This window comes from Coregonus lavaretus (genome assembly GCF_964263955.1).
Source record: "Coregonus lavaretus genome assembly, chromosome: 5".
Lineage (NCBI taxonomy): Eukaryota > Metazoa > Chordata > Actinopteri > Salmoniformes > Salmonidae > Coregonus > Coregonus lavaretus.
Genome location: NC_139992.1, coordinates 66,077,154 through 66,103,271, shown reverse-complemented (window position 1 = coordinate 66,103,271; position 26,118 = coordinate 66,077,154). Strand labels below are relative to the sequence as shown.

The 26,118-nt window shown below is 44.2% G+C and overlaps 1 protein-coding gene across 1 annotated transcript in view; it reads right to left on the bottom strand.

Moving 5' to 3' along the window:
- The window catches only part of LOC311129321 (sodium-driven chloride bicarbonate exchanger-like), a gene marked incomplete at both ends in the record, with an annotated part of 67,045 nt that overhangs the window by 12,194 nt on the left and 28,733 nt on the right, over positions 1-26,118 (bottom strand). Inside the window, 9 exons of the mRNA XM_084161598.1 lie at positions 6,003-6,248; positions 12,029-12,162; positions 13,324-13,498; positions 14,736-14,824; positions 15,152-15,298; positions 15,395-15,482; positions 15,775-15,932; positions 22,139-22,230; positions 25,485-25,667. Of these exons, the coding sequence (XP_084017724.1) occupies positions 6,003-6,248; positions 12,029-12,162; positions 13,324-13,498; positions 14,736-14,824; positions 15,152-15,298; positions 15,395-15,482; positions 15,775-15,932; positions 22,139-22,230; positions 25,485-25,667 (1,312 nt within the window). The remainder of the gene's footprint in view (positions 1-6,002; positions 6,249-12,028; positions 12,163-13,323; positions 13,499-14,735; positions 14,825-15,151; positions 15,299-15,394; positions 15,483-15,774; positions 15,933-22,138; positions 22,231-25,484; positions 25,668-26,118) is intronic.

Sequence of the window (26,118 nt, the reverse complement as noted above, 5' to 3'; positions counted from 1 at the left end):
GGCCCAGGGAACGTACCTTGACCACTCCTCCGGCCGGTCCTGGCAGTATGTTCTGAGAAACCTACCCACATCCTGGTTTACGCGTTCCACCTGCCCATTGCTCTCCGGGTGGTAACCCGAGGTGAGGCTCACCGAGACCCCCAACCGCTCCATAAACGCTCTCCAGACTCTGGAGGTGAATTGGGGACCCCGATCAGCCACAATGTCCTCGGGTACCCCGTAGTGCCGGAACACATGGGTAAACAGTGCCTCGGCAGTTTGCAGGGCCGTAGGAAGACCCGGCATGGGGAGCAAACGACAGGCCTTAGAGAACCGGTCCACAACGACCAGGATGGTAGTATTCCCTTGGGAGAGGGGAAGGTCTGTTATAAAGTCCACTGAGAGGTGGGACCATGGCCGTTGTGGAACGGGCAGGGGTAGCAACTTACCCCTAGGTAGATGTCTAGGCGCCTTACACTGGGCGCACACCGAGCAGGAGGAAACATAAACCCTCACATCCCTTGCCAACGTGGGCCACCAGTACTTGGCACTAAGACAGTGCACTGTCCGGCCGATACCCGGATGTCCAGAGGAGGGTGACGTGTGAGCCCAATAGATCAATCGATCCCGAACCTCGAGCGGAACGTACTTCCGACCCTCCGGGCACTGTGGTGGACTAGGGTCGGTGCGTAACGCCCGCTCGAGTTCAGCATCGACCTCCCACACTACCGGTGCCACCAGACACGACTCAGGCAGTATGGGAGTGGGCTCCACGGACCTCTCCTCCGCGTCATACCGCCGAGACAGCGCATCTGCCTTGCCATTCTGTGACCCAGGGATGTACGTGATCTTAAAAGTAAACCTGGTCAAGAACATACTCCATCTTGCCTGGCGAGGGTTCAGCCTCCTCGCCGCCCGGATGTACTCCAGGTTACGGTGGTCCGTCAAAATGAGGAAAGGGTGTTGAGCCCCCTCAAGCCAGTGCCTCCACACCTTTAGAGCCTGTACCACGGCTAACAGCTCCCTGTCCCCTACGTCATAGTTCCGCTCCGCCGGACTGAGCTTCTTAGAATAAAAAGCACAGGGGCGGAGTTTAGGTGGCGCGCCAGACCGTTGTGAAAGCACGGCTCCTAAACCGGCCTCCGACGCGTCCACCTCTACTTGGAACGGCAAAGAGGGATCCGGATGCGCCAGCACCGGGGCCGAGGTAAACAGGTCCTTCAGCCTCCCAAACGCCCTGTCCGCCTCGGCCGACCACTGCAGACGCACCGGACCCCCCTTCAACAGAGACGTGATGGGAGCTGCCACCTGTCCAAAACCCCGGATAAACCTCCTGTAGTAATTTGCAAACCCCAAAAACTGCTGCACCTCCTTCACAGTGGTTGGTGTTTGCCAATTACGCACGGCCGACACCCGGTCTACCTCCATCTTCACCCCTGACGCAGACAACTGATAACCCAAAAAGGAGACCGACTCCTGGAAAAACAGACACTTCTCTGCCTTCACATACAGGTCGTGCTCCACCAGCCTCCGCAACACCCTGCGCACCAGGGCCACATGCTCGACACGGGTAGGTGAGTACACGAGAATGTCATCAATGTACACCACCACCCCCTGCCCCTGCATGTCCCTGAAGATCTCATCCACAAATGATTGGAAAACTGACGGAGCGTTCATCAACCCGTATGGCATGACCAGATACTCGTAATGGCCCGAGGTGGTACTAAAGGCTGTTTTCCATTCATCACCCTCCCTGATGCGCACCAAGTTGTACGCGCTCCTGAGATCTAATTTCGTGAAGAAACGCGCCCCATGCAACGACTCAGTCATGGTCGCAATCAGCGGGAGTGGATAACTATACTTCACCGTAATCTGATTGAGACCACGGTAATCGATGCACGGACGCAAACCACCATCCTTTTTCTTCACGAAAAAGAAACTCGAGGACGCGGGGGAAGTGGACGGCTGTATGTATCCTTGTCTCAGCGATTCGTCTATGTAAATCTCCATAGCTTTCTTCTCCTCCTGAGACAGAGGATACACATGGCTCCGTGGGAGCGCAGCTCCTGCCTGGAGGTTTATCGCACAATCCCCCTGCCTATGGGGTGGCAACCGCGTCGCCCTCGCCTTACTAAACGCAATAGCCAAATCCCCATACTCAGGTGGAACGTGCAATGCGGGCACCTGGTTTGGACTCTCCACCGAGGTAGCCCCTACGGAAACGCCCAAACATCTACCCACACACTGAGCAGACCACTCCATCAGAGCCCTCTCCTGCCACGAAATCGCTGGGTTATGGGTACTCAACCAGGGCATGCCCAGCACCACCGGATACGCAGGAGAGTCAATCAGGAACAGCTGAATCATCTCCTGATGATCCCCCTGCGCACACATCCTAAGTGGCGCCGTGACCTCCCTGATTAAGCCCGTACCCAACGGACGACTATCTAGGGCGTGAACGGGAAAAGGAACCTCAACAGGAATGAGGGGAATCCCTAACGCTAAACAAAACTTTTTATCAATAAAATTCCCAGCCGCGCCTGAATCTACCAGCGCCTTATGCTGGGAATGAGGTGCTACCTGTGGAAAACGTACAGGCATACAAAAATGGGCAACAGTGAGCTCTGGGTGAGTGGGGCGCCTACTCACCTGGAGGGAATCCCCAGTGCGGGACCTGTCGTCATCTCCCCTAGGAGGCCATCCCCAGCACCTAGCCGTGGTGTGTCCTCCCCGACCACAGTTGGTGCAGTGGATGGACCCCCTAGCCTGCCGACTCCTCCTCTCTCTAGCGCCAGCGCCCCCGAGCTCCATAGGACACGGCTCGGAGGCGCTGGAGGGTGGAATGGACGGACCCTCCGCAGGACGTCCGCGGGTAGCCAGCAGGGTATCCAGCCTGATGGACATATCAACCAGCTGGTCGAAAGTGAGGCTGGTGTCCCTACAAGCCAGCTCCCGACGGACGTCCTCTCGTAGGCTACATCGGTATAGATCGATGAGGGCCCGATCATTCCACCCTGCATCTGCCGCTAGAGTACGGAATTCGAGCGCGAATTCCTGGGCACTTCTCCTCCCCTGCCGGAGGAAGACCAGACGCTCCCCCGCCGCTTTCCCCTCCGGGGGATGGTCAAACACCGCCCTGAAGCGGCGGGAGAACTCGGTGTACGTAATCGTCGTGGCGTCGATCTTCCTCCACTCCGCGTTGGCCCACTCCAACGCTTTTCCGGCCAGGCAGGAGATCAGGGCGGACACGCTCTCATGCCCTGAAAGTGCCGGGTGCACTGTGGCCAGGTATAGCTCTACCTGGAGCAGGAATCCCTGACACCCAGCCGCGGTCCCGTCGTAGGCCCTCGGGAGAGATAGTCGGACTCCTCGAGGTTCCGGCGCTGGAATGGGCGGGCTGGCCGATGGTGCTGGCAGGGCGGGCGGCGGTGGAGGCGAACCCCAGCCTCGGAGTGTGGTAATCACCTCCTGCAGGGCGGTCCCCATCTGCAGGAGCTGCTCTTGCTGGTCCCGAACCTGGGCTTCCAGTCTCGTCTGGGCTGCTTCGGCTCCTGCTGATTCCATTGGTGGTGTGTGATTCTGTCAGGGCGTGTTGTAGGTGTAGTGTAGGAATCAAACGCAGGACGCAGACTGAATGTTCCAAAGGCTGTATTACTGGCCCAACACAGGCAACAGGACAACTAAGCCCGACAGCAAAAACACGCACGAAGGCGAAAGGTAAATGCGCACTAACAGGTGCGACAAAATGTAGCGGTGCACACACAGGTGCAAATAAGCTCCAGCACAGTGGAGAAATACGCTCAACCGAGCAAAACACAACACTGACGGGAACAATCACACACAACACTAGACAAACACAACGAGAAACTTATAGGACACTAATTACGTCAAAACAGAAACAGGTGTGGAAACAAACAGACAAAAGCAAACGAACATGAAACATATAGCGGTGGCAGCTAGAATTCCGGAGACGACGAACGCCGAAGCCTGCCCGAACAAGGGAGAGAGGCAGCCTCGGCCGAAACCGTGACAAAAACCATCAAGCGCTATGATGAAACTGGCTCTCATGAGGACCACCACAGGAATGGAAGACCCAGGGTTACCTCTGCTGCAGAGGATAAATTCATTAGAGTTACCAGCCTCAGAAATTGCAGCCCAAATAAATGCTTCACAGAGTTCAAGTCACAGACCCATCTCAACATCAACTGTTCAGAGGGTACTGTGTGAATCAGGCCTTCATGGTCGAATTGCTGCAAAGAAACCACTACTAAAGGACACCAATAAGAAGAAGAGACCTGCTTGGGCCAAGAAACACGAGCAATGGACATTAGACCGGTAGAAATGTGTCCTTTGGTCTGGAGTCCAAATTGGAAATTTTTGGTTCCAACCGCCGTGCCTTTGTGAGATGCGGTGTGAGTGAACGGATGATCTCCGCCTTTGTAGTTCCCACCGTAAAGCATGGAGGAGGAGGTGTTATGGTGTGGGGGTGCTTTGCTGATGACACTGTCTGTGATTTATTTAGAATTCAAGGCACACTTAACCAGCATGGCTACCACAGCATTCTGCAGCGATACGCCATCCCATCTGGTTTGGCCTTAGTGGGACTATCATTTGTTTTTCAAAAGGAGAATGACCCAACACACCTCCAGGCTGTGTAAGGGCTATTTTACCAAGAAGGACAGTGATGGAGTGCTGCATCAGATGACCTCCACAATCCCCCGACCTCAACCCAATTGAGATGGTTTGGGATGAGTCGGATGGCAGAGTTAAGGAAAAGCAGCCAACAAGTGCTCAGCATATGTGGAAACACCTTCAAGACTACTGGAAAAGCATTCCAGGTGAAGCTGGTTGAGAGAACGCCAAGAGTGTGCAAAGCTGTCATCAAGGCAAAGGGTGGCTATTTGAAGAATCTCAAATATTGTCACGCCCTGACTCAGGGGACTCTTATATGTTGAGTCAGGGTGTGTGTATTCTTTGTTTGTATATATTCTATGTTGTAGTTCTATTATGTGTAGATCTATGTTGGCCGGTGTGGTTCCCAATCAGAGGCAGCTGTAGCTCGTTGTCTCTGATTGGGGATCATACTTAGGCAGCCTATTGGCACTAGTGGGTTGTGGGATCTTGTTCCGTGTAAGGTATGTTGTTTGTGTCTACCTTGGACTTCACATTTCGTTTAGTTTGTTGTTTTGTCGTTGTGTTTATTCGTTATAATAAACATGTATGCATATCACGCTGCGCCTTGGTCCGACCCGTCATTAAACGAACGTGACAAATATAAAATATATTTTGATTTGTTTAATACTTTTTTGGTTACTACATGATTCCATATGTGTTATTTCATAGTTTTGATGTCTTCACTATTATTCTACAATGTAGAAAATAGTAAAAATAAAGGAAAACCCTTGAATGAGTAGGTGTGTCCAAACTTTTGACTGGTAGTGTATATAGAGAGTCATTGAACGCTGGTCACTTCATATTCTGTTTATATACTTTTGTTTACTTACTGTGCATTCAGAAAGTATTCAGACCCCTTGACTTTTCCACATTTTGTTACGTTACAGCCTTATTCTAAAATTGATTAAATCGTTTTTTCCCCTCATCAATCTACACACAATACCCCATAATGACAAAGCAAAAACTGATTTTTAGAAAAAACTGAAATATCACATTTACATAAGTATTCAGACCCTTTACTCAGTACTTTGTTGAAGCACCTTTGGCAGCGATTACAGCCTCGATTCTTCTTGGGTATGACGCTACAAGCTTGGCACACCTGTATTTTGGGAGTTTGCTCACTCTAATATACAGTATCTATTCAGGATTATTCATTCGGCCCGTTCTGTCATTTCCTGATTTCATGTTTAGATTTTTTGATTACTTTTGTATTTGTATTGCATTTGTGAGACAATCTATTGCACTGTTGGAGCTAGTAACACAAGCATTTCGCTGCATCTTATATAATCTGTGTACGCGATCAATAAACTTTGATTTGATTTGATTCAATGGAGTGAGTGCACACTTACGAGTACTGTGTGAGTTTGTCAAGGTTGTTGTTCATGTTGATGGGGTAGTGTTCCCCCAGGTGGATGAGCTTCTCCAAGGCCTCGTAGATGAAGATGATGCAGATCAGCGAGGCGAAGGCCTCCTCTGTGAATCGTGTGATGTAACAGACCAGGGAGCTGGCGTCTGTGGCCACCAGGAGCAGACAGAGGAACGCTGTCCACAGCCCTATACAGGTTCTCAGTGAGAGGTAGGATAATCCGTACTCCCTGAGGAGAGAGTGCAAAACATCACTTTTATTTTACATTTTTAAATGTAATCTTTATTTATTCAGGAAGTCCCATTGAGGTCAGAAGACCTCTTTTACAAAGGAAAACTGGCCAAAAAAGGGCAGCTCAATTATAAAATACATAGATCCTTCACAGTACAATGCATACACAATGCATCACTGACACTGCAGCACTAACATTTCATATACTATACGACAACATCTGTGAGGTTTTTACCTCCCGTCTGATCTATCTGCAGGATATGGGATCTGAGGTTGTCATTATCACAATGGTATTTTAAAACTACTTAAAGCAGTATAGAACATTAAAATAAATGATCAATGTACTTTGGCAGTACTCTATGTGACATCCGGACATCCGGACATCCGGTCATCCTACACCAGTATGTGACCATAACTATTGTTATTGGGATGGATGATCATCATACAATCTAATCGCATATTATCAGATGTGGTGGCAGAATTTGGGGTGAGCTGTTGTAACTTCTCAAGGGATATGTTCTGTGTTGGACTGTGATGTTTTGCCTTTCATAGACTCCTGGTAAGTCTGCACCCTGTTTTAGGCCGTCATTGTAAATAAGAATTTGTTCTTAACTGACTTGCCACGTTAAATAAAGGTTAAATAAAATAAATAAAAATAAAACACAAGGCCATTGTGTTCCAGAACTGTTGCTTGTATAAAATAACTGTTGTGTAAACAATATGATTGTATTATCACCTCCCACTATATAAGGGACATGTACAGTGCCTTGCAAAAGTATTCATCCCCCATGGCGTTTTTTCCTATTTTGTTGCATTACAACCTGTAATTTAAATGGATTTTTATTTGGATTTCATGTAATGGACATACACAACATAGTCCAAATTGGTGAAGTGAAATTTAAAAAATAACTTATTTCAAAAAATTCTAAAAAATAAATAACGGAAAAGTGGTGCGTGCATATGTATTCACCCCCTTTGCTATGAAGCCCCTAAATAAGATCTGGTGCAACCAATTACCTTCAGAAGTCACATAATTAGTTAAATAAAGTCTACCTGTGTGCAATCTAAGTGTCACATGATCTGTCACATGATCTCAGTATATATACATCTGTTCTGAAAGGCCCCAGAGTCTGCAACACCACTAAGCAAGGGGCACCACCAAGCAAGCAGCACCATGAAGACCAAGGAGCTCTCCAAACAGGTCAGGGCCAAAGTTGTGGAGAAGTACAGATCAGGGTTGGGTTATAAAAAAATATCAGAAACTTTGAACATCCCACGGAGCACCATTAAATCCATTATTAAAAAATTGAAAGAATATGGCACCACAACAAACCTGCCAAGAGAGGGCCGCCCACCAAAATTCACGGACCAGGCAAGGAGGGCATTAATCAGAGAGGCAACAAAGAGATCAAAGATAACCTTGAAGGAGCTGCAAAGCTCCACAGCGGAGATTGGAGTATCTGTCCATAGGCCCACTTTAAGCCGTACACTCCACAGAGCTGGGCTTTACGGAAGAGTGGCCAGAAAAAAGCCATTGCTTAAAGAAAAAAATAAGCAAACACATTTGGTGTTCACCAAAAGCCATGTGGGAGACTCCCCAAACACATGGAAGATGAGACTAAAATTGAGCTTTTTGTCCATCAAGGAAAACGCTATGTCTGGCGTAAACCCAACACCTCTCATCACCCCGAGAACACCATCCCCACAGTGAAGCATGTTGGTGGCAGCATCATGCTGTGGAGATGTTTTTCATCGGCAGGGACTAGGAAACTGGTCAGAATTGAAGGAATGAGGGTAACCTGTTTCAGTCTTCCAGAGATTTGAGACTGGGACGGAGGTTCACCTTCCAGCAGGACAATGACCCTAAGCATACTGCTAAAGCAACACTCGAGTGGTTTAAGGGGAAACATTGAAATGTCTTGGAATGGCCTCGTCAAAGCCCAGACCTCAATCTAATTGAGAATCTGTGGTATGACTTAAAGATTGCTGTACAACAGCGGAACCCATCCAACTTGAAGGAGCTAGAGCAGTTTTGCCTTGAAGAATGGGCAAAAATCCCAGTGGCTAGATGTGCCAAGCTTATAGAGACATACCCCAATAAACTTGCAGCTGTAATTGCTGCAAAAGGTGGCTCTACAAAGTATTGACTTTGGGGGGGTGAATAGTTATGCACGCTCAAGTTTTCTGTTTTTTTGTCTTATTTCTTGTTTATTTCACAAGAAAAAATATTTTGCATCTTCAAAGTGGTAGGCATGTTGTGTAAATCAAATGATACAAACCCCCAAAAAATCCATTTTAATTACATTTACATTTTACAGACGCTCTTATCCAGAGCGACTTACAGGAGCAATTACGGTTAAGCGCCTTGCTCAAGGGCACAGACAGATTTCTCATCTAGTCAGCAATTAGAACCAGCGACCTTTCGGTTACTGGCACAACGCTCTTAACCACTAAGCTACCTGCCACTGTAATTCCAGGTTGTAAGGCAACAAAATAGGAAAAATGCCAAGGGGGGTGAATACTTTCGCAAGCCACTGTAACCATTTATTATTTGAGTTCTTCTCTGTGAAATCAGAGGTGGATCTCCCCTGCAGCTGCTTGTATTAAAGATTGTTCTATTATATCATCATATTATATTATATCTCTGCCTTAACCTTTGGATCGAATTTTCCACAACACAGAGATGCAAGTACAGAAATGGCCTGAGTGCTATGGACAATACATACATTGAGGGAAAAAAGTATTTGATCCCCTGCTGATTTTGTACGTTTGCCCACTGACAAAGACATGATCAATCTATCATTTTAATGGTAGGTTTATTTGAACAGTGAGAGGCAGAATAACAACAACAAAATCCAGAAAAATGCATGTCAAAAATGTTATAAATTGATTTGCATTTTAATGAGGGAAATAAGTATTTGACCCCTCTGCAAAACATGACTTAGTACTTGGTGGCAAAACCCTTGTTGGAAATCACAGAGGTCAGACGTTTCTTGTAGTTGGCCACCAGGTTTTCACACATCTCAGGAGGGATTTTGTTCCACTCCTCTTTGCAGATCTTCTCCAAGTCATTAAGGTTTCAAGGCTGATGTTTGGCAACTCGAACCTTCAGCTCCCACCACAGATTTTCTATGGGATTAAGGTCCAGAGACTGGCTAGGCCACTCCAGGACCTGAATGTGCTTCTTCTTGAGCCACTCCTTTGTTGCCTTGGCTGTGTGTTTTGGGCAGTGGCGGCTCCTGAAAAAATTCTCAGGGGGGGCAATTTTTCTGATGATTTAGGTGACCTACACACATTTTAAAAAAGATATGTCCAGCAACAACATGAAGACAGGGGCAGCATATAAGTCAATACCAGAAGCATTTATTGACTGATCTCAAAAGTGTTGGCTTACCAGGGTTGGTGGAGCCCTCAGTTTCATCTTTGCCTCGCAAAGCTAACTCAAACACTCCGCAAAACTTCACACACTGGATTAGCCGGCTGAGGATGTGGCGGTTCTTGCTAATGTCGTAGTAAATATATTTGTTATAGTGAATATGGAATATGATATGTTGAGTAAAATGTTGTGCTAAGATCTATTTAGGTCAGGAGCTGGTTATAAGTTCTGTTCCTATCCAATAACAATGGACAAAAGGGTCCTATCTTGTCAGCCTTGTCAGTTTCAGTTCTCCAGTAAACTTGTGATTATCAACACTAACCTCATCGTTGTGGCGGCGGACAGCTAGCCTGTATCCCTCATCCAGTTGAGTGGGAATGTTCACTCTCCCCAAAGCAGACAATCTCAAACAGCTATCCATGTGGGTCTTTGACAGCTCATGTTTCTTAATCTTTCCTGAAAGATGGTGCATGTCCGTTACACACCAGTCGCTGTCCAAGCGGTGCTGTCTGCCGTGCCGCCTTCAGGGTGAAAGAGTAAGCAGGGGGTAGCAGAAGACTGCATTAGCTACATCGCAGCCTGCTAGCCAGGTTTTTCGTTCGTACCAATTTTTGGAAATACCTCGGGTGTAGGACTTCCCCCCTTTAGTAGAAACCTGTTGAATTATTAAATTTAGTCTGGGAGGTCCTAATTGTTTCGTTGCCAATTTATCTTCATTTGTTCGCCGACAAAAAGGAACTTCTTTCAAAGACACAATCGAGTTGCACTGAAGCCTAGCCATTTTGATAGTAGTAGTGAATTGATTGACGAGGCTACCCGCTCTTTTCTTAGTTACGTTCATGGTTATGTTACGTATGACGAAAGCGCGTAAGTGCAAGCCCTCAGAAACCCATAGAGATTGTATTGAAAGCTCTGATATTTGAAAAAAATAGATTTTACATGGGAGTCTATGACAGACTTCTGGGCGATTTTCAACCTGACTGAAATCGCCCCAAAAGGGGGGGGGGGCCATTTGAAGCACGACTTTAGCCTGATTGGACATTTAGTGGCACTGTGGCAGATCAGACGTCTAGATTACAACACTGATAACTACTGTTGCCGTGATATAATTGATTAGAAAAAAAATCCCTTCCTTTTCCCGTTTGGCAGTGCGTCGCCCATATCGCCCTATTGAACACACCGCCCCTGGTTTTGGGTCATTGTCATGCTGGAATACCCATCCACGACCCATTTTCAATGCCCTGGCTGAGGGAAGGAGGTTCACACTCAAGATTTGATGGTACATGGCCCCGTCCATCGTCCCTTTGATGCGGTGAAGTTGTCCTGTCCCCTTAGCAGAAAAACACCCCCAAAGCTTAATGTTTCCACCTTCATGTTTGACGGTGGGGATGGTGTTCTTGAGGTCATAGGCAGCATTCCTCCTCCTCCAAACACGGCGAGTTGAGTTGATGCCAAAGAGCTCAATTTTGGTCTCATCTGACCACAACACTTTCACCCAGTTCTCGTCTGAATCATTCAGATGTTCATTGGCAAACTTCAGACGGCCCTGTATATGTGCTTTCTTGAGCAGGGGGACCTTGCAGGCGTTGCAGGATTTCAGTCCTTCACGGCGTAGTGTGTTACCAATTGTTTTCTTGGTGACTATGGTCCCAGCTGCTTTGAGATCATTGACAAGATCCTCCCGTGTAGTTCTGGGCTGATTCCTCACCGTTCTCATGATCATTGCAACTCCACGAGGTGAGATCTTGCATGGAGCCCCAGGCCGAGGGAGATTGACAGTTCTTTTGTGTTTCTTCCATTTGCGAATAATCGCACCAACTGTTGTCACCTTCTCACCAAGCTGCTTGGCGATGGTCTTGTAGCCCATTCCAGCCTTGTGTAGGTCTACAATCTTGTCCATGACATCCTTGGAGAGCTCTTTGGTCTTGGCCATGGTGGAGAGTTTGGAATCTGATTGATTGATTGCTCCTGTGGACAGGTGTCTTTTATACAGGTAACAAACTGAGATTAGGAGCACCCCCTTTAAGAGTGTGCTCCTAATCTCAGCTCGTTACCTGTATAAAAGACACCTGGGAGCCAGAAATCTTTCTGATTGAGAGGAGGTCAAATACTTATTTCCCTCATTAAAATGCTAATCAATTTATAACATTTTTTACATGCGTTTTTCTTGATTTTTTTGTTGTTATTCTGTCTCTCACTGTTCAAATAAATCTACCATTAAAATTATAGACTGATAATTTCTTTGTCAGTGGGCAAACGTACAAAATCAGCAGGGGATCAAATACTTTTTTCCCTCACTGTAGAGATTATTAATCATGTGGGCCCATAGTGTTATACAACTACTGTATATATAATTATAGCTATATAAAACAATACACCTATAGTGTTGTAAACAAACTTACTTGCAGAATTTATACAATATCTTCTCAAACACCAGCACAGGCCCTGTGCTGCCCAATATGGTGAGTGGCTGGCCAGCAAACAGGGAATAAGCTATTCCTGTCATTGAGGCGCCAAAAAGTGATTCAATTGCACTCTGCAGGACACAAAGAAACATACACTGTAAACCCCAAGGTATTTTTAACTCAAATACTTCTAGTAAGTTGTACTCAAACTCAATGAAAAGCCATTATTACAGTGGTACTGACTCAGAACTAAATGAGAAGTCACACCAACTACATTTTTTAACGATATGATAACAAATTAACTTTTTCCCAGCATGCTCTACTGCAGGTAGATTTTTTGGAATTGTTTTTAATATCTGCATTTTTGCATGTACATTGAGTGATTGATTGATTTAATGTTTTGATACACAAAGATAATTATTTATAAACTAATCCAATCATTGAGTTTTTGCACCCGTTACTGAAATGGTTGTTCCAGTTTAAATGGCTTAGGTAGTTTCCTCCCATTGTTCTTAACCCTGGCAGTCATTATGAATGCAGGTTGCGGGTGAATACAAATTTCAACTGTTGGATAGCCTAACGCTGGCTAGATTCCAATAGGAATTACACATCACTTTGCAAGCCAACATTATGGGATTTACAGTTAGGGTTGCAAAATTCTTGGAAATGTCCATGGTTTTTCCAGAAATCCTGGTTGGAAGATTACTGGAAAAATATTTGGGAAAGTTTGTGGCATTTTGCAACCCTACTTGCAGGCCTGATGTGGCCTGTAAACTATGAGTTTCAGGCCACTGTATAAGGCCTTATGATATATGTAATGGTTCAATTATAACGATAATATTCACCTAGGAACTCACTTGGTGAAGGCCACAGGACTGAAAATAAACGAATTCAACAACCATGTCTCTGTCACTAACAAATACAGTCATGGATGGTAACTACAATTAAATCAAAAAAGTATACCTTACTCAAAAAAACTGCATTTGTATTACTTATATGAAGGTAGTACTGCTCACTTCAGCTATTTAAGTTTCTTAACCTAATTTATTTTAGGTAATCTGTTTCCTCAAAATGTTTGAGTAGCCAGAATTTATCTGGTTTTACAGTGTAGTTTATCTCTCAATAAATCTCTAAGCACTTTTTTATTCTATTACTGTGTATTTGACCGGGATGGGCAGCATCCTAAATGGAATGCTATTCTCTATATAGTGCACTACTTTTGACCAGGTCACAAAAGTAGTGCACTATGTAAGGAATAGGGAGCCATTTGGGATGAAACCATGGTGACTTACTATGCGTCCTTCTGTTGCCTCTCCCAGTAAACCGCCGAACGTGATGACGGGTGACATGCAAGCACAGTACAGGAAGAGGAAGGAGGCCAAGCACTGCAGGCTGAGAGCGTCTGTGTAGTCGGACAGGTAGTGGGGCGCTTTGCGTTTGATGTCCAACAAGAGACCCCCACAGAATCTGGAAACATAATAATAATATAAACCATTTAGCAGACAGGTTTATCCAAAATTACTAATATTAGTGTGTGCATACAAGTTTAGGTGGCTCCAGCATTACTGGAACCCACAATCCTGGCTTTGCAAGCGCCATGCTCTATCAACTAAGACACACAGGACACCTACTGTATATGTAATAACAGCACAGATAGAAATTATTTAATTGTATTTTATATAATAGTCATTCATTTAATCTCTTCTGACGCTCACATTGAAACTAGCCTCCTAACAAATGCCTGCATTTCAAATCCATATCCAACCGCATTGGTAATCTGCTGTCTCGTGGTGAAGTGTGGAGTTTGCTTGCAGTTGGAGCCTTTTTTTAAACTCATTTTTTTACTTTATGTACTCCTCACACGACTTAATGTGCATGAAATACTGTAGAGACAGTAATGAGGATGACTTAGCATGAGCTCATGCCCATGCGGCAGAATATAGACCAGGCATTTAGGAGCCAATCATTACGTTGCTACACTCTGAGAAGAAAAGGTTGCAAATTGTCCTTAAATGTGTACAAACGCTTGTCACTGTAGTTGTACCCTGTAATGTACGTCAATTGTACCATTAGTTATAAGTAAATAATTGTACCCTTGCGAGCAATACTCGAACTTGAATTAACAGACCATAGACCACTTAAACTGGTACAACACTTCTACTCAAGGGTGGCAAAAATAACTAACTGAAAGCCAATTCCCCACTAAGCCACACCTCCAATGATTATTGTACCATCATACTAGATTATACCATTGTACCATTATACCATTATACTAGATTATACCATTGTACCATTATACTAGATTATCCACACATGTACCCTTAAAGATACCAGACAGTACCATGTGAGATCATATGTGTACCTCTGTAGGTACATTATGTGTATTTTGATCTTTTTGTACCCCAGGGAACAATACTGTACCTGAACCTTACCTTTTTTCTGAGAGCGTATGGCAACCATTGCATGACTTTCGTTCACACCTAAGATGAACTGCACACAGTGGCAATGGCAAACCTGGCCTCTGTCCAATGTTCCATAGATGTTTTTCAAAAAATAGCTGAAAAACCTGATCACTTTTAATCTATCGTTATTTCTTAATACACAACCACAAAATACACAACCACAACCACATACAACCACAACCACATACACTCACACTCTCTAAGCCTCTGGCTGCCCCCCCCCCCCCCCCCCCCCCACCTACCGTCCTGTCCGCTGCAGCTCCGGACCACCATGTCCCTCGTGCTCCTCTTCATCACCTGTGCCGGTCTGTGCTGCAATCTTCCTCTTCTCCTTTTATTCAAAGAACACTTCTCTGTTATTTCTTTCATTTTTCAAATCAAACTTTATTTGTCACATGCGCTGAATACAACAGGTGTAGACCTTACAGTGAAATGCTTACTTACAAGCCCTTAACCAACAATGCAGTTTAAAGAAAGTAACAACTAATTAAAGACCAGCAGTAAAATAACAATAGCGAGGCTATATACAGGGGGTACCGGTACCGAGTCAATGTGCGGGGGCACCGGTTAGTCGAGGTAATTGAGGTAATATGTACATGTATGTAGTTATTTGTATGTCCGCTGATGACAGACTTGTTAAAGAAGGGGCTAAACTCACCTGAGACGGTACATTTTTTGGGGGCTCTATTCGTATAGAAGGATCCCACTCCCCTGGTGGCAGGACTGTCACTTGGTCCAGGAACTCATCGATTCCAGCAATTAGATCATTGCGGTCCTTCGCTTTGTAGGCAACATCATGGAAAACCTTGGAACGAAGAACCAGAATAAATTCAGTCATGAATTGACATGTTCATTCAGTCATGCCCAACAACTATGTTCAGTATTGGAGAGGCTGTCTTACCTCGTCTGTCATTAGTGTTGCGATGGATCGGCCAATCTCATGGTACTGTGGCCCTTTCCCAAGAGGCCCTAACAGAATGAACAAGAACCTAAAAAAAAACAGAGCAGTGTATACAATTGAGGGTCAGCCCAAAAAGGACTAAGGAGGGCATAGTGTTAGTCATAGACAGGAGACCATAGTTATACACTAATTGAAGGTAGGGTTGTGAAATTCCGGTAACTTTCTCAAAAATCCCAGGTTTACAGAAATCCTGGTTTGAGGATTCCCGGATTTCCTGCTGATTCCAGGAATCTTCCTACCGGGATTTCTGGAAAACCTGGGAATTTTGGGAAAGTTACGGGAATACTGCAACACTAATTTGGGGTCATAGTGTTACTAACCTGGTAACGATGGGGACCTCAGCCAGCCCGTTGAGCATGACTGCAGGTGAGAGACGTACAAACGCCACCACAGGCTTGTCTAGGAACTCCGCCTCACCCACCAACACATTGGACGCTTCCGCTCCCGGGGGAATCTTCTTCATGAAATGGAGGTCTATCTAGATGGACACAGGATAGAATATGCTGTTTTTAGTGGAGCATTTTACGACTGAAGTCTGAATATAGCATTTTACTGTATTAATATCTCAACTCAAAAGAAGAGTATTCATGGATGCACATTTCGTCACAATATTGTTTTGAACATTTGTTTTAAGACTGATGCCCAACTGAGAATTCTACTCAATGCATTGTCAATGGGCGCTGATGAAGATGTAGTCTAAAGTGCATTACCGTGGCTTGAAAACACAATGACATTTCAAAAGTAGGCAAATAATTAGTAGGAAAACCTTTTGTCATCATTGTGATGTCGCCAGATTGACTTTAGATGCAGTATAACTTTAGTTAGCTAGCTAAGACTGAGGTGACAGCACCGTTTTGACAAACTTTGATAGCTAATGGCAACATTGCCATATCTCTAAAGTAAATTTGACAACATCAAAATCATGGCAAAGTTGTTTCCTACTAATTATTTGCCTACTTTAGCTATGTCATCGTATACAGTGACTTGCAAAAGTATTCATCCCCCTTGTCATTTTTCCTATTTTGTTGCATTACAACCTGTAATTAAAATGGATTTTTATTTGGATTTAAAAATAGTCAAAATTGGTGAAGTGAAATGAAAAAAATAACTTATTAAAAAAATTCTAACAAATAAATAACGGAAAAATGGTATGTGCATATGTATTCACCCCCTTTGCTAAGAAGCCCCTAAATAAGATCTGCTCTGCAACACCACTAAGCAAGGGGCACCACCAAGCAAGAGGCACCATGAAGACCAAGGAGCTCTCCAAACAGGTCAGGGACAAAGTTGAGGAAAAGTACAGATCAGGGTTGGGTTATAAAAAAATATCTGAAACTTTGAACCTCCCACGGAGCACCATTAAATCCATTATTAAAAAATTGAAAGAATATGGCACCACAACAAACCTGCCAAGAGAGGGCCGCCCACCAAAACTCACGGACCAGGAAAGGAGGGCATTAATCAGAGAGGCAACAAAGAGACCAAAGATAACCCTGAAGGAGCTGCAAAGCTCCACAGCGGAGATTGGAGTATCTGTCCATAGGACCACTTTAAGCCATACACTCCACAGAGCTGGGCTTTACGGAAGAGTGGCCAGAAAAAAAGCCATTGCTTAAAGAAAACAATAAGCAAACACGTTTGGTGTTCGCCAAAAGGCATGTGGGAGACTCCCCAAACATATGGAAGAAGGTACTCTGGTCAGATTGAGCTTTTTGGCCATCAAGGAAAATGTCTAGCGGAAACCCAACACCTCTCATCACCCCGAGAACACCATCCCCAGTGAAGCATGGTGGTGGCAGCATCATGCTGTGGGGATGTTTTTCATCGGCAGGGACTGGGAAACTGGTCAGAATTGAAGGATTGATGGATGGTGCTAAATACAGGGAAATTCTTGAGGGAAACCTGTTTCAGTCTTCCAGAGATTTGAGACTGGGACGGAGGTTCACCTTCCAGCAGGACAATGACCCTAAGCATACTGCTAAAGCAACACTCGAGTGGTTTAAGGGGAAACATTGAAATGTCTTGGAATGGCCTAGTCAAAGCCCAGAACTCAATTCAATTGAGAATCTGTGGTATGACTTAAATATTGCTGTACACAAGCAGAACCCATCCAACTTGAAGGAGCTGGAGCAGTTTTGCCTTGAAGAATGGGCAAAAATCCCAGTGGCTAGATGTGCCAAGCTTATAGAGACATACCCCAAGAGACTTGCAGCTGTAATTGCTGCAAAAGGTTGCTCTACAAAGAATTGACTTTGGGGGGGGTGAATAGTTATGCACGCTCAAGTTTTCTGTTTTTTTTTGGTCTTATTTCTTGTTTGCTTCACAAAAAAAATATTTTGCATCTTCAAAGTGGTCGGTTCCTGTCTCTCCATTGGGATTCTCTGCCTCTGACCCTATTCCGGGGGCTGAGTCACTGGCTTACTGGTGCTTTCCATGCCGTCCCTAGGAGGGGTGAAGCACTTGAGTGGGTTGAGTCACTTATGTGATCTTCCTGTCCGGTTTGTCGCTCCCTTGGGCTCGTGCAGTTGAGGAGATCTTTGTGGGCTATACTTAGCCTTGTCTCAGGGTAGTAGGTTGGTAGTCTGTTGATATCCCTCTGGTGGTGTGGGGGCTGTGCTTTGGCAAGGTTGGTGGGGTTATATCCTGCCTGGTTGGCCCTGTCTGAGGGTATCGTCGGATGGGACCACAGTGTCTCCCGACCCCCCCTGTCTCAGCCTCTTTGCTGCAATAGTCTATGTGCCGGGGGGCTAGGGTCAGTCTGTTATATCTGGTGTTATTCTCCTGTCTTATTCGGTGTCCTGTGTGAATTTAAGTATGCTCCCTCTAATTATCTCTCTCTCTCCCTCCCATCCCGGAGGACCTGAGCCCTAGAACCATGCCTCAGGACTACCTGGCCTGATGACTCCTTGCTGTCCCCAGTCCACCTGGTCGTGCTGCTACTCCAGTTTCCACTCTTCTGCCTGCGGCTATGGAACCCTGACCTGTTCACCGGACGTACTACCTTGTCCCAGACCTGCTGTTTTCAACTTTCTCTCTCTACCGCACCTGCTATTTGAACCTCTAAATGCCCGGCTATGAAAAGCCAAGTGACATTTACTCCTGATGTACTAACCTGTTGCAACCTCTACAACCACTGTGATTATTATTTGACCCTGCTGGTCATCTTTGAACGTTTGAACATCTTGGAGAAAATAATGTACAGTTATAATCTCCACCCGTCACAACCAGAAAGGGACTGGCCACCCCTCAGAGCCTGGTTCCTCTCTAGGTTTCTTCCTAGGTTTCTGCCTTTCTATGGAGTTTTTCCTAGCCACCGTGCTTCTACATCTGCATTGCTTGCTGTTTGGGGTTTTAGGCTGGGTTTCTGTATAGCACTTTGTGACATCTGCAGATGTAAAAAGGGCTGATTTGATTGATTGATTGATTGAATTTGGTAGGCATCTTGTGTAACTCAAATGACACAAACCCCCCAAAAATCTATTTTAATTCCAGGTTGTAAGGCAACAAAATAGGAAAAATGCCAAGGGGGGTGAATACTTTCGCAAGCCACTGTATCGAGGCCACTATAGTGTAATTTTAACGAAACAGTCATTAGTCCCCGTTCAGAATGTGTGGGCACCAGTCGCCGTAATGGCGGAGGCGTTTTAAGAACACTCATAACAATGGCATGACGCAACTGAGTGATGAAGGTGCAACCCATGAATAAGAAAAGAAAAGCAGACAATCTGAAATACATTCTCAAAACAAAAATAACCTAATCCCTACCGTTGATCCCTCCTGACAATGTGTGACTAGGGTTACAAAATTCGGATAACTTTCCTAAAATTCCCTGGTTTTCCGGATTGCCTGCTTGTTTTCTCCTGATTCCGGGAATCGTCCAACCAGGATTTCTGTAAAATCTTGGATTTTTGGGATAGGTACCACAATTATGCAACCCTATGTGTGATAATAGTGTATTTCCTGTTAATAGCTAAATATAGATTGGCCAACTGGACCCTATTTCATAATATAACCATCATAACATACATATGAACTATTACAGAAGATGACCATAATCAGCCTAAAGTGGTATCACTAGTTACATAACATTTCCAGAGGTTTTCATCTCCTTGTTGTTACACTGTGACTGCCCCCGCAATAACACATCCATCCAGACCTGAGCCTGCCTGGCTGCCTGCTAACTGATCCTCCTGTCTCTATTCTGCTGTGATCCTGTCTGTCTGCTATGGAGCTGCACTGCATCAAATGGAAGTGATGTAACTTTAAGAAGAAGCAGTAGAAGCATCAGAGTCCCAGCTATAAACTCCATGCTCACTGCTAACTGAATAAGGAGGCCACAAACTATATTGTAGTGAAGTGGAACAGAAAAGCTCAGCCTATAGAATGTGTAACAAATTGAAGTAATTTAGCAATTGCATTTTTTATAATATTGTGGGACAATAAATGTGTAACATGGGCTTCTGCCTCCTGACAGAAGAGTATGGATATGGACTTGCAGCAGATACTGAGGTTAAATATATTATTTATGTAATTTGTACTTTGTATTGATAGATACAGTGAATAAGTGATTGGGATGAGGAGATAGAGGAGAGGGACATAGAATGGAAAGTGGCACAGTCAGGGTTTGAACCCATGCCTCCATGGGCAATGTGTGGTCCGTGAGCAGCATCACTACCACTAAATCAGCCCCTGGCACAATACTGAGGTTAATGAAGGTGCTAAGTGTACAGTTCAAATACAGGCCTAAGTATGTTAAACAGCCATGTTAAATCCAGAACATATATAGAATACTCTCCATTAAGCTTCTTTGTCTAAAAAATATTTGGTTGCATTTTATTTATGGATTTATTCAACCCAGGGACGGCCTGTTCAATAGGGCGATATGGGCGACGCACTGCCAAACGGGAAAAGGAAGGGATTTTTTTTCTAATCAATTATATCACGGCAACAGTAGTTATCAGTGTTCACGTCTGATCTGCCAGCCACTAAATGTCAAATCAGGCTAAAGTCGTGCTTCAAATGGCCCCGCCCGTTTTTGGGGCGATTTCAGTCAAGTTGAAAATCGCCCAGAAGTCTCTCATAGCCTGTCATGTAAAATCTATTTTTTTCAAATTTCAAAGCTTTCAATACATTCTCTATGGGTGTCTGTGGGCTTGCACTTACGCGCTTTCGTCATACGTGACGTAACCATGAACGTAACTAAGACAATAGCGGCTAGCAGCGTCTCTGTTGTGACCTGCAGTGTGGCGTTATTTTATGTTTTTAATTTGTAGACTTAGTTTACAAACATTCTGCCAACCATGGATTTCCAGTGGTTGGTTTTGGACTGATCTTGTTGATCGTGTACATACCCGCTACGAACGGACTAAATAATGAAAACGCTGCTGGCAGCGGAATCCCAATACAGCTGGGAGACTTGGCTGGATGACAGAGTCCCGGACAGAGAAGTGGAGCCGGCCGGCTTCACCCTGGTCAGAGCGGACCGCGATCCTGGTAAGAGAGCGACTCTGTACCCCGACATTGAACTGCTTTCTGTGTCATTGCGACCTTACTATCTGCCCCGTGAGTTCCCCCAATTGTTTGTTACCATTGTGTACTGTTGATAATCACAAGTTTACTGGAGAACTGAGACCAAGTAGAGACTTTGGACAGGGTGGATATGGTATAATAAAGGCAGTTTATTCAGAGGTAAAGATATCTGGAATCACGTGCACGGACTCGTTCGTGCACGCGAGTAAAGTAAAAGTGTCCTGTCTTAGGTCAGCTAGGATCACCACTCCTTGGCCACCTGCTGACAAGGCTGACAAGATAGGACTCTTTTGTCCATTGTTATAGGATAGGAACAGCATTGATTGAAAACAAACGCCCAACACAAAATGGGTCATGCACAAGATTTTAGTCAGACCAAGCTATAACATTATATATTTACTACGACAGTACATTCAACCAAAAGCTAATATAACAAAGGCATCAGAGATTATTTATAATCTGTCACAGAAACTGGAATCCATCTCCCCAGATCAGTCAATAAATGCTTCTGGTATTGACTTATATGCTGCCCCTGTCTTCATGTTGTTGCTGGACATATCTTTTTTAAAATGTGTGTAGGTCACCTAAATCATCAGAAAAATTGCCCCTCCTGAGAATTTTTTCAGGAGCCGCCACTGATTCAACCACATTAGACAGTTTTAAATACATTCTCAGAACAAGAACAATAGGCTCTGATACTTTGGTACAAAAGGTTAACTGACAAAAGGTTAGCATTGTAGGATTTAGAGGTAAGTGAGACTGTTGTTGTCCCAGTATAATCCACAGCGCTAATGGCAGTGTTGGTGAGATTACTGTTTTGCTATAGCGTGGTTATAATGGTTTAAATCCTAATCCACAAAAAGAGGACTTCTATGGATAATAACAGCAACAAACAAATGAAAATGGAACAGATTATTTTTAATGTTCATACACCCGTCAACTGCAACAGCTGGTATGTTAAGTGCAGTATGTGGCACTGTAGTATGTTAGTGAGTTCAAGGTCTATATTCATAAAGTGTCTCAGAGTTGGAGTGCTGATCTAGGATCAGTTTGGCCTTTTAAATCATAATGAATGAGAGGGAGGGACCTGATCCTAGATCAGCACTCCTACTCTGAGATTCTTTGAGAATACGGGCCCAGAATGTCTTACTGTACCTTACTGAAGTCCACAGCACTGTTCTCTCTGCTGACTTCAGCTTTGCCGTCATTGGGGATGGGTAGAGAGGTCTGGGGAGGAATCACCTGACCTGGATCAAAAAGAGAGGAAGGAGTCCAATAAGTCAACTACTGAGCCCTGTATATTAGACCAACATCAAGGTTTCACAGCAGTGCAGGTGCCAATGGTAATAAATCACAGCGTCTCACAGAGAGAGAAAGAAAGGGAGAGAGCACTCCTGGGATACCAAAATTACCAACAGTGCTTCAGATATCTATAGATTTGCACTCTAATGTTGATGTAATCTGGGATTTATCAGACATTGGCAAAGTACCCTTATTCAGTGCAGATCCCAAGAGAGGACCGAAGATAAAGCCTAAGAGTGGCTGCATGGGGGAGGATGGAAGTCATGGATGGCCTTGGTGAGGATGGGTGGGTGAAGCTTGTCCATTAGGATTTCAGCATGATCATTTTAGCATTATCATTGTGTCAAGGAGACTGACTGATGCAAACAGGAAATTAGCCCACAGCTGCCAGAGTAGAGCAAAAGGATTTAAATCGCAAGGATTAATTTTATTTGTGAGAGGGCACAGATAAATACTAATTTCAGTGTTTGATCCTTTCACAAGCCAGTAGAAACTATCAGTGACTAACGGATGCATAACAAATCTAAATAATCTGAAATAAAAGCATGCCTTGCAATGATTCATTTTGACTCATATTTCCACATGAACTCAAATGAGAGAAGCCTCAAGCAATTTACCAAGCTAGCTGCTGTGGCCAGTGAAGAAACACCACAGCCTCAACCCCTTTAGCTTTAAATGGCATTACTTGCAATGAGTAGGAGGGTGCCCTCACTAACATGGCTCTGGTTTTGTTTATTAATCACGCACTCGGTGTTGCCACTCTTTAATTTAGCTTTTGGATAAGCACTCTACTAAAATGAATGTGCCTGTGTCACACCACTCTGAATAAAATGACAGCAGAGAATGACTTGCTAAAAGGGTTTTGGGTGGTCTTCATGTATCAAAATTGGCATGTGGAATGCTGGCAAACTTGCTTCCGAAACATAATTCCTGTAAAAGGTGATGGACATTCTCAATAAGGTATCATTCACATGGAACCTAAGGGATCCTTATTATCAGTGAACCCTGCTGCTCAGGGCCTTTTCTCTTCTGAATATTTCCCTGTCCACATCTTCTACACTGATCACACCTTATCTCTATATTTTAAATTCTGATATTAAAAACGTAGAAATCAACGTATAGTTGATGTTAATGTTTAAGATAAGTACAGCAACTCTTTTAACATTATCCCTGTTGATAGATATACCTAATAACTGTCACTGATGTCTCATCGTGATCAATGGAATACATTTACAATGTACGGCTCCCGAGTGGCGCAGCGGTCTAAGGCACTGCATCTCAGTGTTAGAGGCGTCACTACAGACCCTGGTTTGATTCCAGGCTGTATCACATCCGGCTGTGATTGGGAGTCCCATAGGGCGGTGCACAATTGGTCTAGCGTCGTCTGGGTTTGGCCGGGGTAGGCCGTCATTGTAAATACGAATTTGTTCTTAACTGACTTGCCTAGTTAAATAAAGGTTAAAAGAAATATGATATGAGTATTGTCTATACTATACACTTTCTCACCTGATGGTCTATAACTGACAGTTGATTAAATGACCTGAAGCACACAACACAACCTCTAACTATTATTGAAGGAAAAAGCTTAGAGATTACCACCTTCACAAGGTATGTTTAGGAAGTGCTACCAGTAGAGAAAGGTTCTGTCAATGTTTAAGAGTTGCCTGGGTCCGGGTCATCCTCCTTGTCCACGGGTTGGATATCAAACTGGGGTCTCTGGCCCTTTTTCTGTGGTCTGGGGTCTGGGTATGAAGTGGCTGGAGGGAGGCGGGTGGTGGATGAGGTCGGGTGTGGAGAGGAGATGGAGGAGGAGACACACTGGGGACAACACAGTGGCCATGGGGTGCAGGATGAGACCTGCCTGTCACTGCTAGACCCCGCTGCCATAAATGAGCACCAGAAGGACTTAAGGGTAGAACAGAGTGATGGACCACCTGCCAGACACACATACATCCACATATACAGACACACACAAGCACACTCACACACACACACACACAAGGAAACAAGAGAAGAGAGACACACTGAACACTGAAAAGAAGGTAAAATATGTACAAGGTCATGTAGAATGAGAAAGTTATCCACGTGGGATGATTGAAACCACTACTAAGATTATTTCAAATGTTAACGTTGCTGTGACCAGTAGTAAAAGGTGAGGAGAACTGAAACACTTCTGGATGCACCAGGGCCCGGGTTTCACAAAAATATTTGTGAAAAAAACATCTAGGATGTTTCTTAAAAGAAAAATAATAAGTTCATAAGATAGTTCTTAAATCCCACGCTATCTTCGGCAATATTTTAGTGCTTCCAAATCCTCTTAAACGTTGTGTGTTTCTGTAGCTCGTTGTTTGCATCAGATTTGTCTATTTCTTCTGCATCCACTGATGCCAACCATTAGTCTGTGTGATTGATGGGGGCTGAACTAGAGCTGTGTTTGCGAGACTCGAAAACGGTTTGTCTCACATAAACATCTGTAAAGTCCGAATGGTTGAGCTACAAACAATTATGACCCCACTATAAAAAGCTGAGGCTCTCACAAACACGCACATGTAATCTGTTTACAAGCAGTAGAAGTCTTAAGGGTCACAAGGGTTCTTCTACATAGAAGACCATATACAATTATTGCATTGCGATCTTGCCTAATGTTTTTCTGAGCTTTCCTATATCTCTCAGATGTATTTCAGACACTTATCGTGTGGATATTAACGTTTATTTCACTAATTTCAAGTTCAAGTACAAATTCCGCCCAGGACATAGTGTCTATAATATTGTAATAACCTTACATAGTTGCTGTCACAAACTCCGAACTCCACACAGTTGTCACTGACTGGTTGGATATTCATTTCCCACTGAGCAAACAATTTCTGTACTTACAGCATTCTTATCAATTATTTTTTATCAGGTTTCTGCTTGACAGACCTTATTTTTTTATTTACATTTGTCAATAAAACTCATGAATGCAACTGTTTATGTCAATTTTGTGTTCTACTTGTAGCCCTGGTTGTCCTGAAAATAAAATTGTAAAACACTTCAATGTGAGGCTAAATATGAGGACATAAAAGATAAGATAAATAAAAGTAATGAATTTTCAGGTTTTAGATTTAGGGACTGGCTGGATTCAATGAGTTAAGAACTTTTCAAATATCTTCTTATGATGATTGTTCCTATGTACTTGAGCAGAGAGCTGCCTGTTTCTCACCGTTCTTGTCCATGGAGTGGGGCTCGGACTGCTTCTTGTCAGCGAAGGAGCGTACAATGGGGATGCGGTTGGCCAGCTTCTTCTGGTTCTGGTGGTGGTGCTGTTTGAGGAGGGTCTCTCTCACCTTCCTCCTCACCTCGTCCCCCAGCGGACCTACAGTCTCTTGCTGGTCCAACACCATGTCTGACAAACAGCACCACACAGTCAACAGTTTAACAGCAATTAGGAAACCATCTATTACATTCTGATTACAATGTTTACAATTAAAGATTGAAATTAAGATCATAGAACAGGGTCATATTCACTAGGAACAAAATGGAAGAAATGCTTTTTTTGTTTTATGTTGCAAAACGTTTCTCTACGGTATGCACTAATGAATATGACGCAGGTGTATGGCGTAGTTCCAGATGCCACTCTGGTCCCCGGACATTACTTTTCACAATGCAAATTGTTAAACAAACATCCATCTGTAATAATCTACCTTCAATCTGTTACATTTACTGACAAAATTGACTCTACATTTTATCGCTAAGAAATGTGTTAATATATTCTGTGACTCAGTTAATGGTGGTCATCAAGAGATTTTGATTGTGAGCTGATGGTCAACGGAAAGGAAGATGTTGGGAACCGCTGC